The sequence below is a fragment of the Rosa chinensis genome, chromosome 6, assembly GCF_002994745.2.
Source record: "Rosa chinensis cultivar Old Blush chromosome 6, RchiOBHm-V2, whole genome shotgun sequence".
NCBI lineage: Eukaryota > Viridiplantae > Streptophyta > Magnoliopsida > Rosales > Rosaceae > Rosa > Rosa chinensis.
The window spans coordinates 48,915,199-48,926,239 of record NC_037093.1 but is presented as its reverse complement, the minus strand read 5'-3'; the positions used below and the strand labels follow the sequence as shown (position 1 = coordinate 48,926,239).

Below are 11,041 nucleotides of genomic sequence, written 5' to 3'. Positions count from 1 at the left end.
AAAAATGTCTCTAGGTCTTCAATTATCATTCAATGTTGCATTGTGTGAACTCTGAAACAACGATGAAAAGCTTTGCTACGTACCTTCCTCACCAAACAAGTCTTTTTAATAACTCACTCGTGGACCAAACTCATAATAATGTACTTCCAAATTATTTGCCTGATGGGTAAAATTAAGTTTCAGATCGAATTACGGTTCCAAAAACGTCAGCCTTGTTTAGAAATTAGGTTGTAAGGAGTGATACAAAGAGATTTGATTAATCCAAAGAAATTTGTTCATCACCTTATTCAACTGATCAAGTTTCCACATATGGTGCAGATATTGAATTCAGTAGTAAGAGTCATATGTATAATATGAGCAACTCAAAGCCAGACTCATTTATTTTACTCACATGGCTTACTGCACGCACAGCAAAACTTTTCACTTTGCAAGGCAGGCTACCCAGCCTCTCTGCTAGCTTGCAGTGACCCTAATTTGCAATCTTTGATCATTATATTTATCCATGAAAATGACTTCTTCCTACCATACTTACTGCTAGATTAATATTCATTCTAATGATCTGTGCCTTGGTTCAAGCTAGAGTACGTTCGAATGTCAAAGTGACTTTGACTCTCTCTAAAAGCTTTAGTAGCTTTTGCTCTGTTCTGTTTAAACAAGCAGTTTATTATTTCCCATGCCCCTCACATTTCTAAATAAAACCCTAAAAGGCTCTAGTATTCCCAACAACTTAATTTATACTGTAGTCTCCAAAGAAACTCCCGCATTAGCTTTCATGTCTCCTCCTAGTGTTTGTTCCGGTGCCACCATGGCTGTTGCCCTAGTGCTAATGGTGGCAATGAGCACGGTGATTCTCGCACCTCATCAAGCTGAGGCAGCTCGAGCTTTCTTTGTTTTCGGAGACTCCCTTGTGGATAACGGCAACAACAATTACTTGGCCACCACCGCGCGTGCCGATTTTCCTCCCTACGGCATTGATTTCCCTACCCACCGCCCCACCGGCCGCTTCTCCAACGGCTTAAACCTCCCTGATCTCATCAGTAAGTACTCATGAGCTGATATTTCTAACTAGTGATCTTAATAATTAATTTCAGTTTCACATATTAATATTCATTTCCTTTCATATTATTATATTTTAGGCGAGCAAATAGGATCGGAGCTAGTCTTGCCATATTTGAGCAGTGAGCTCACCGGACAAAAGCTGCTTATTGGTGCTAACTTTGCTTCTGCTGGAATTGGAATCCTCAATGATACTGGTGTTCAATTTGTAAGTGCTTTTTCTTTTTTAAATGCGAAGAAATAATCATTTTGTAAGTTTAAGTATAGCCATGTATACCTGAATAAAAAGGACTAAATGCACTAATTTGTTTAGATCAACATAATAAGGATCTTTAGGCAGTTTGAGATGTTCCAGCAATACCAGCAACGAGTGAGTGCCCTAATCGGAGCAGCGCAAGCCAAGAGGCTGGTAAACGACGCTCTTGTCCTCATAACTCTCGGCGGCAATGACTTCGTCAACAACTACTTCTTGGTACCCTTCTCTGCAAGATCACGCCAGTACTCAATCCCTCAGTACTCCCAGTACCTCATCTCCGAGTACCGGAAAATTCTCCGGGTAATAATCATATATAGATATCCATTTAATTAACTAATTAATTCAAAATTATTTAAACTAGCTACATGTTAGTTTATTTCTTTCAAATTCAACCTTTTTTGAATTTTTCCCCATAAATTTATTACAATGAGCTTGTTTGATGGGAAGGGATTTTAATCAAAAAAAAAAATGGGAAGGGATTCAATGCCTTTTGAAGGACAGTATCTAACCCTTGGGGAAGTAAAAAACTTTCCTATAATGGATACCTAATTAAGATAAATTAAGTAAGTTAATTTGTAAACGTCATTAATTGCATGCAGAGACTATTTGGATTAGGAGGGAGAAGGGTGCTGGTGACCGGTACAGGCCCATTAGGCTGTGTTCCCGCCGCTATGGCCCAGAGGAGTAGGAATGGTGAATGTGCACCAGAGCTCCAGAGGGCAGCAGCCATTTTCAATCCCCTGCTTGTCCAGATGGTTCAGGGGCTCAACGCTCAGCTTGGTACTGACGCTTTCATTGCTGCTAATGCGTTTGCAAATGTGGAGTTCCTCAGTAACCCCCGGAAATATGGTAAATTAAGTTTTTGCCAAATCTTGTGTAAACAATACGTTTTCTCATTTGAACATTATGTTTGTGAATTGTGACAAAATGAAATCGTTTGGATATTTTATTTATAGGCTTTGCTACGTCAAAGGTGGCATGTTGCGGGCAAGGACCGTACAATGGGTTGGGACTATGTACCCCATTGTCGAATCTGTGCTCCAACCGGGATGTGTATGCGTTTTGGGATCCTTTCCATCCATCTGAGCGGGCGAACCGGCTGATTGTACAGACGATCATGACCGGGTCTAGCAAGTACATGAGCCCTATGAACCTAAGCACCATCATGGCCATGGACTCCGGGAATAACTAGGCTGTTAGCTAGATAGGCATGCACTCATCAGCTGCCTGCTTCTTCTACATGACTTATGTGGTTTCTTAGACTAGTAGACTTAATTTATAGTAAGATTGGTGCATGTAAACTCTTTGCGATGTTTCTGCAATGCTTCTTCTGGCCCTGGTAGAAATTAATTGGCCCCGGCCATAGTTAAATTGTGGATTAAAGAAGGAGCCATAGTTAATTGGCCGGCTCCAAATTAAATTTCTGCATGTAATGCTTATTCTGACCCTGGCCATAATTAAAATGTGGATTCAATGACAGTGCATTATTCAAGGCTTCATTACAATGCTTTTATTAAGATGCAACTTATGCTAGGTTGATCATACTAAAACTTACTTGCAATTTTAATGTCAATTACCTACGAGCAGTTGATTAGATGGATTCTCTAAAAACAATGTTGTTGGTATAGATCAATACAACAATGCATCGATCAGACTCGGATGCAGAAAAATTATAAGGCGTCTAACACAATATATACATTATTATGCATTGTACTATTATTCCACTCAAATAGTAATTTCTTGAGTAAAATGATATACCTTATAAAAATCATAGTGCGAGATTAAAATTTTTGTGGTTTGCTATCCACTTTTTGCGAAAACCCTTTTTAAAGGGCATCCTACTAAACATCAGGATAAACTTCACTCACACGCCATTTCGCTAAACAAGTTTGGAACCTGGCTGGCATGAATTTCCCGATTAATTGGTAAGACAGCTACATCTCGGTTTTCCGGGAACTCTTTATTAAAAAAACCTTTTCGATCAAAGTGATTTGTTTTTGCAAAAATGATTACCATTTGCTGGCAGGTCTGGAAAGCAAGAAATGATCTTATTTTTGGAGGAATTGCTCAGCATCGATCCCTTATCTGTCTCTGCAGCTTCAGCGACCACCCGGCCTAAAGAGCTTCACTGATGCTAATGTTCAACCTAGTAACACTAGGAGATTTGCTGCACTGGCCACGATCAAATGGGAACCTCCAAAAGATGATCATGTTAAAATAAACTTTGACGGCTCTGTCCACAAAGATTCGGCTCTTGGAGGCTTTATCATTAGAAACCATGTTGATAAGCCTCTTTATGCAGCCTCCATTCCAACGGGAAGTGCAACTGTTCCAGTTGCTGAGGCAACAGCCCTCCGCAACAGTCTTCTTCATACCAAGGAAAAAGGTTATCAGAAGGTGGAAGTGGAAGGCAACTCCAAACTTGTTATAGATGCAGTTAATGGAGTAATTAGTCCACCATGGAGACTAATCAAGATTGTCCAAGATATTAGAATTATTGCTGCCAGTTTTCTCTCAATTACTTTTAAATATATTTTGAGAGAAACTAACTTTGTTGCTGATGCCTTAACCAACCTAGGTCAAGTTACTAATTTGTATACCATTTGGAACGATAGAATTCCCCCTCAGGCCTCAAAAGTCTTACTGTTCGATCTTGTAAACTCTGGTTGTCCCAGAAGCTTTGCCTTTTTAATGAAGTTCCTTTCATCAAAAAAAAAAAAAAATCACTCACGCGCCTATTATAACTTTGACCCCCGGAGTTTTTGGTTGGAACTTGGAAATTAGAATTATCATAGGTTTTCCCTAATTCCAAACGACGTCGCTGCATAAGATAATAAAGCAGAAGCGCAATTAAAGACGGATTTTCTGCGTAACGTATGCTTGTAATTCCTTGACTCCTCTCTGTCTCTCTGTAGGAGCTGCTGCTGCTGCTTCTTCTTCTGCTTGAACGCGCGGTGAGTTCCCGCTTCTTCTGTCTCTCTGTCTCTCAAAGATTTCCCGGTGAGTTCTATATTCCGTACTTCCGATACTTCAAATAATACAAACTCCGGCAATCTCTTATAAACTCGTCTTTGTTCTGAACAAAAGGCGCAGATTGATTCCTCTCAAGCATGAGCGAAAGTGAGATTCCGTCTCTGATCTCTCTGTGCATAGACGCAATCAAAACAGACCTGCTTCGCGGTAATTTTCTCTAATTTACTCTTCTCACTCCTCATGATTCAGATATCAGCTGCATTTTAGAATTTGAATTCGGATTGCATTTTTGCAGGAGATGATCTTCTTCCGATTATCCATGAGCTTCCTTCGGACTTGCTCCATCTTCTGGTCTCGCGGTTGCCTCCATTCGCCCTACACAAGCTACAGAGAGCAATGTAGGTTTCATCCTAGTCAAAGCTTTACTAAAATTCAGATTGCTCAACATTTTACTTAGAATTTCGAATCGTTTTGCGGTTTTGTAATCGAATTTGTTCTTCAAGCAGGCCTTTTGATGACCGAGAAGACGAGTTTTCTGATGAATGCCTCGGAAATAGTAGAAAGCGAGGAAGGTCTGCAAGGTTGAGTGGTTTTCATAATCATATTTGGTTTGGTTTGTCATTTGGTTGAGTTTAGTACAGCCGTGAAACTGCTTAATCATGTTGCAGGTCAGGGAATTTCAACAAGGCATGGAGAAATTTGTTTAAATCGCGGTGGCCGGAGCTTGGCAGTAGGATTGAACCGCCTGACTGGCAGCAGATCTATTGGGAAACTCATCTGCAAAAGTATGCTTTTCTTTTTATTTTTCTATTATTTTTTAATAGCTGTTTTCCCTTTTCAATGACAGAAGAGGGATTGGTGAACTTTGTTCATGGATGGTTTGGTATTTTTGTTTTATGAAACCATAAAGAACAGTTGTCTAGATGAAGTAGCAGAGCTAGCTTCGCTGCCCTCATTTGATGGGTGCCTTGGTGAAATCAAGATTTCAGGTACTAGCTACTAGCGTGGTTGCTTTAGTATTTTCCTTACTACGTGAAGTTCTGTTGAAAGCAGGATGAATGCTATCAGTTCAAGCTTCTGTAGGAGCTTGATTAGCATCTTCACCTACTTGTTTTGAACTGAATGAAAATATGTCTCTCATATTATTATACTCCTAAAAAAGGTGTCTACCTTTACAGTGAAGTTGAAAGAGTTTTGTTTTTTCCATTCAGCATACTTGTTTATCTGCTATGTGGTTTATCTAATCATTTGTGTTTCTTCTATGCAGACTCTTTGTTGGAATTGATAGGTTGTGAGGGTGACATGGCTACTTCAACTTGTGAATATTCCAAACTATATCACCATTGTCTACACTTTGGTTACTTTGTGCAGTAAGTTTGCAATTAGATGAGAGCGTAGTCCTATGTCCTTCCAAGAATGGAGGACTGGGTCGTATATTGAAATTTTACTTCGTTATCCATTTGCATATACAGACTTTCAATGTTCTTGTCTTTATGCAAAATTTATGTTATTAGATTGTGTTCTTATCTTTATGCAGATGCCTGAGACTTCAAAATGTTTTCTGTGATGAAGAAATTTGTGTAAGTTACTCTATTCATGTATAGATGCCAACAGAGATGCCCTAATTATATTAAACCTTAGTTGGACAACACCTTATCTACATCTGAAAAAAAATTGTGTTACTATTTCCCAAGTATAAAAGTCTTAAGCATCTATTGTGGAAGTTTTGTGAGGCATGCTATGAATCTGTCCGGTCAAACCATATTTGTGCTAAATGTCATTTTTGCATGCTTGAATTCTGATTTCGTGTCCCTATAGCCTCCCTATGCCATCTGCGGGTTAAAAAATTAAAAAGAAAGACGTCATTAAAGTTGTGATGAATACCATGATAAACAAGGGCGAAGATATGCATTGGCCAGAAGTGGCCTTCCCCTAAAGCTTCATATATGCTTGCTTATATTCTTGTTTAAATTAATGGCTGGAATTGGTTTATTCACAACTGTAATATAATCTGTTGCAGCACCTATTGAGGAACAGCAAATTGCAGAGCTTGGAACTAAGGTGGATAAGATCCAAGGAGCATGTAAGCTCATTTCTTTCTCTTTGAATGTTCAATAAATAGGCTACGATTGCAAGCTTCTTTCTCAAGGACAGAACACTTCACCAAGAAATAATGCAATTTTTCTGAAAATTTTTGTAGCCTTAAGTTGTTTGCTCTAGTGAGTAGGTGATATGATGACTGCAGTAGAACCTCGTATTTGAAAAAGTAAAATAGACAATGCATAGAGAGATACCTCTCTCATGCTGGGAAATATATGTTTTACTTTTACATGCTATACCAAATCACAAAGTAAACTAGAACTGTTCATTCCATATGATTCGCATGTATATATCCAGATCTGATTCTTTAAGCTAGTAGCCAACTCATGTTCAATAAATATTACAGAGATCAGACTGATATGTTTTTGCTATGTGCTGGTTTAACCAAATGCCTGATGCGATATACATTTTTACAGATTACTGGATTATGCAAGCTTCTCAACCAGAACAGTGAAAGTTTAACGTCGCTTGAATTCATTCACTGTACACTTTCTTCAGCTTCTATCACAGCAATTTGTAGTTCTCTATCCCCAAAGAGTTTGCAAGCACACGAAATAAAACACTTCTCAATCAACACAACAAAGTTTCTTGAAACTAACCAATCTTCTGTACCTATCGAACTTGTGTCATTTTTATCTTCAGGAAGGTGTGTCCATTTTTCCAATTTCAGGCTTCAATTAAAATCTATCCAACTTTTTGGTGTGTGTTCTGGACTGGTTGAAGTGGCATGCTCAGAAGCTCACAAATAAGAAAGGAATATAATTGTGCTTGTGTGTGTGAGCGTGAGTGCGTTATGAATTTCCTGTTGCATAGCTGATCTTTGGAGGCTTGTTCAATTTAAAGATATACTTTAACTTCTTTTTTTTTTTTCCGGATTTTAGCCTTGGACTTATTGGCATTTCAATTTTGTTGACCAAGGGTTTTTAGTGCCTTACTTTCCGTAGTGCACCTCACATCTAATTCTAGTGGCACTTAAAGGCTTGTTGGAAAGACTCATATACGTGATAAAAGATGCTAATAATCTTGCCTATGACCATTTCCAAAGGGTTAAAAATCTCGATTCTTGTGTATTACCATAGGTCTACAACATTTTGTCTTCTCATTTGAATCATATTTATCTGTGAGCATTCATTTGCATCTTGATTAATGAATTAGTTGCTCCAATGGTATTCCTTCTTGGTTTATCTTATTTTGCTCCAGGTCCTTGTATTCTTTGAAACTCTCTGACAACCACCTTGGCCAAAAATTTGTGGAAGTGGTATTTAGTACGCTTCTCAATGCTTCGTCCGGTCTATCCATCCTTGACCTTTCAGAAAACAATGTAAATGTCGCAATGCCATTGAGAAAAGTTTTCTTATACTGTTATGTCATTTGTGCAAACTAACATGAATATTACACAAAACCATGCAGATATCAGGCTGGCTTTCTGAACTCTATAGGAGATCACGAAATAACCCCCCAACACCTTTAGGAGTTGGAAAGTCCTTGCAATCATTACGGGTGCTCAATTTAAGGTTTTAACCTACACTGTTACTACTGCTTTCAATGCAAACTTTTATACTGGAAATAAGAATTTATGGCAGTTATAAAATATATGGATCATTGAACTCCAAATGGTGAAGAGTAAGTGCTTTACATCAATTACCCCTAGGAACAAGCCCGATGCCACTAGTTATATTAAAATGAGGCTACACAGGGCGTATGTTGAACAAAAAACAAACATGCAGGTTTTAAACTATTAATTACTTGTATCATTTTAGGGGAAACAATCTCAACAAAGATGATGCAGATGACCTTAGATATGCTCTTGTTCATATGCCTAACTTGGAGGTCCTGGATATGAGTGATAATCCTATTGAGGATGTTGGAATCAGGTCAGTGGAATTTTTGATTGCTACATAGGTATTGAGCCTATAAGATATTTGGTCTAACATTCTATATCATCAATGTCTCAGGAGTTTAATTCCCTTTTTTATGGAAGCTTCTGAAAAATGCACTCCCTTTGTTGATTTAATGTTGGAGAACTGTGAGCTTTCCTGTCATGGAGTGACTCAACTTATAAAAACCCTTTCTAGCCTAAGCAGACCATTGAAGTCCCTATCTGTTGCAGATAATGATCTTGGCAGGTTTGTCTAATCGACACATGGCAGTGGCTTAGACTCTGCACTTCTTTATTTTTGTTTCTTTCTCAATATTTACTGGATCCATAATCACAATTATGCAGTCAAGTAGCAGCAGCTTTGGGAGAACTTTTGTGCACGTCCATTCAAGTACTCAATGTTGGAGGTATTGGATTAGGTTCATCTGGTTTTCGGGTACTACAAGAAGAACTTACTAAAGAGTTGAAGCTAGTGGAGATCAACATAAGGTTCAATATTATTGTTAATACTTTTCTTCTGATTTTTGCTATACCTGGTTCCAGGAAATTTATCATATGAATAAATTATGTGTAGCAAAAACCGCGGAGGAGTTGAAACTGCAAATTTTTTGTCAAAGCTCATGTCAAAGGCTCCCGAACTTGTTACAGTCAATGCTGCATATAATCTTATGCCTGTAGAATCCTTGACCACCATATGCTTTGCCATTAAAAATGCAAAAGGTATTTGTATTAGCTGCCTTTAAAGTCTTGTTTCAATTCAAAAGAAGTTACATCTCATGTTTGTGTACTCTGCAAAGAAACAAAACAAAAAATCTGAGATTCTGAACTGTTAACATTTGTTTTTCAGCCAGTTCCTCATAATTGCTATTACAATTGCTAAGTTTAGGTTGCCTGATATTTGGTTATCAAGGTTTGACTATAATGCTAGTTGAATCTTTGGTCTTGACACTTGACCCTCTACCTCTTTCCATTGATAAATCAAAATAAACCATTTAAGGATTGCTAGTGAGTAGTAAGTGAACAGATTTTGTGTGCCTCTAGCATGCATGCTTCTACATATGAACAAACAACTTGAACTTTTAAGTAACCTTATTTGTTAGGTCTTCGGCATTTGGACTTGAGCGGAAATCCTTGGGACTATAAGCCAGTTTATGCTTCTATGCTTGCCGACATCCAATCTATTGAAAGGCTTGTTTTGATTCTTCCATCTCTTACCCCAGATGCACCCTATGACGCTGACCCATAGAGGGTTGGCTCATGATGCAATTTCTTCAACCATTGTTATGCAAAGTAACCCACTGGAGTTGCCACTTTCCCTGCTGTGGAAAAAAAGTATGCAGGTATCATTCTTATTGAATGCAATTTTGTGTATATTGCCTGCCAGCTTTTCGGATGATGACTAGCCAAGTAATTGTAGGCTTCAGTTGTTGGTCAATGTTATGTATTGATCTAATGTGTTGTTAAGTTTCCTGCTGTTGCATTCACTCTTATACAGAGAATTCCATATAACTTTGATTAAACATGCCTTGCTGATTGCATTTGCACATTTTCAAATACTGCACCTCAACTTGACTAAGATACTTGGCTCCCATTTTCAGCAGAGCACACTACTATTTCTGATCCTAGGTGTTTATTACCATACGTCAAAGAGACACCAGTAGCTGTGGTTGCAAAATCATGCCTTGGAGTCATTGGCTTTACTGGCTATCCAAATTTACTCCATCACCTATGTAGCTATTGATTTGTTAATCTATTATGGCTAAAAGAAAAATCATTCGTTTATTAAATGACTAGCTGGTCATGAAGAAATTGGTGACAGAAGCTGAGATTAACATCAGTTTCTGAGATGATTAATGAAAACACACTTCAGCATTTTAGTACACTGATCCCTACAAATGGGAACCAAGCTGCTTAGGACTCGGCTCTTTTGTTGATTTGCTTGTAATCGACTGCTCATTACTTACTCTTCAAAGTTCGAACACTTTATCCCTTACTGATCGATCCCTCGAACCAGTTGTAAAAAAAGAAGCAAAAGTCGAGGATTGTTGCGATAGCTCTGTTTCTCTCTACATCGATCATATGCAGAAGAACAGATCATGTGCAACTGTTCAGGTATTTGGGCACACTGATGCCCAACCTTACCCAACAAAAACCCCATCAGCCAACCTGTAAAGGTCATACAGTCATACTATATATAACAAATTGCAGAACCCCTACTTTGATTGAGCTGTTTAGTATTAGACTATTACCATGTGTGCGTGGCACCTAACGTGGTGAAAGTGGACCACTCTGTTCTATGGGGTTGTTGGCTAGGCTTGGTCATGAAGTTAGGCTTTTTTCTTATTTGGGTATCTTTCAATCACCTTCCCTTTTATAACTTATCCCTTCCCCAATCTCTCATTTGTTAATGATGAATAATGATGAAAATGATGCCTTTGAATGACCCGTGAACAAACTTGTTTTGTTACTAATTTCTGGTTAAACTTACTATCAGTTTTGGCTGGACGAACTCTCGTAATCATGAGGGGCGAGTCTTCGAGCAGCCATAATATTGATTCCCATTCTGAGTTTGTGTCATTCTCATCCTTTTCTTCACTTGATAACACATGAAGGTCCCTTTCAAATAGTATATCTTTGAGACCGGAAAGATTAGTTTTGTGCAATAAATACGAGTGATAATCGGTAATTACGTAATGATAATGCTGCTAGTTAAGTAGTGTTTATCGTGTTTTAGTTGAATTTGAGTCGTATTACGTGTCGAGTCAAAGATACCTCGC

General features: G+C 38.3%; 2 protein-coding genes across 10 annotated transcripts; both read left to right on the top strand.

Annotated features, from left to right (window-relative positions):
- The first annotated feature begins 644 nt into the window (after window positions 1–644).
- LOC112171483 (GDSL esterase/lipase At4g28780) lies at window positions 645–2,798 on the top strand. The gene is made up of 5 exons (XM_024308663.2): window positions 645–1,037; window positions 1,137–1,264; window positions 1,370–1,612; window positions 1,912–2,161; window positions 2,269–2,798. Exons 1-5 carry the CDS (start codon window positions 674–676, stop codon window positions 2,502–2,504), a joined length of 1,221 nt encoding a protein of 406 aa, XP_024164431.2. The 5' UTR covers window positions 645–673; the 3' UTR covers window positions 2,505–2,798.
- A 1,358-nt stretch (window positions 2,799–4,156) lies between these two features.
- Window positions 4,157–10,173, top strand: LOC112174043 (protein NLRC3). 9 transcript variants are annotated; one of them, XM_040509448.1, is made up of 18 exons: window positions 4,158–4,312; window positions 4,400–4,492; window positions 4,581–4,683; window positions 4,792–4,857; window positions 4,954–5,070; window positions 5,201–5,274; window positions 5,553–5,655; window positions 5,823–5,865; window positions 6,306–6,368; window positions 6,802–7,031; window positions 7,586–7,706; window positions 7,796–7,899; window positions 8,146–8,259; window positions 8,341–8,511; window positions 8,610–8,753; window positions 8,839–8,987; window positions 9,365–9,604; window positions 9,866–10,173. In XM_040509448.1, exons 2-17 carry the CDS (start codon window positions 4,423–4,425, stop codon window positions 9,508–9,510), a joined length of 1,818 nt encoding a protein of 605 aa, XP_040365382.1. In that variant the 5' UTR covers window positions 4,158–4,312; window positions 4,400–4,422; the 3' UTR covers window positions 9,511–9,604; window positions 9,866–10,173. The 9 variants fall into 9 exon arrangements, with proteins under 9 accessions (XP_040365383.1, XP_040365382.1, XP_040365381.1 ...); XM_040509447.1 differs by having other exon boundaries at window positions 4,792–4,866; window positions 8,839–8,984; XM_024311740.2 differs by having other exon boundaries at window positions 4,792–4,866.
- Window positions 10,174–11,041: the final 868 nt, after the last annotated feature.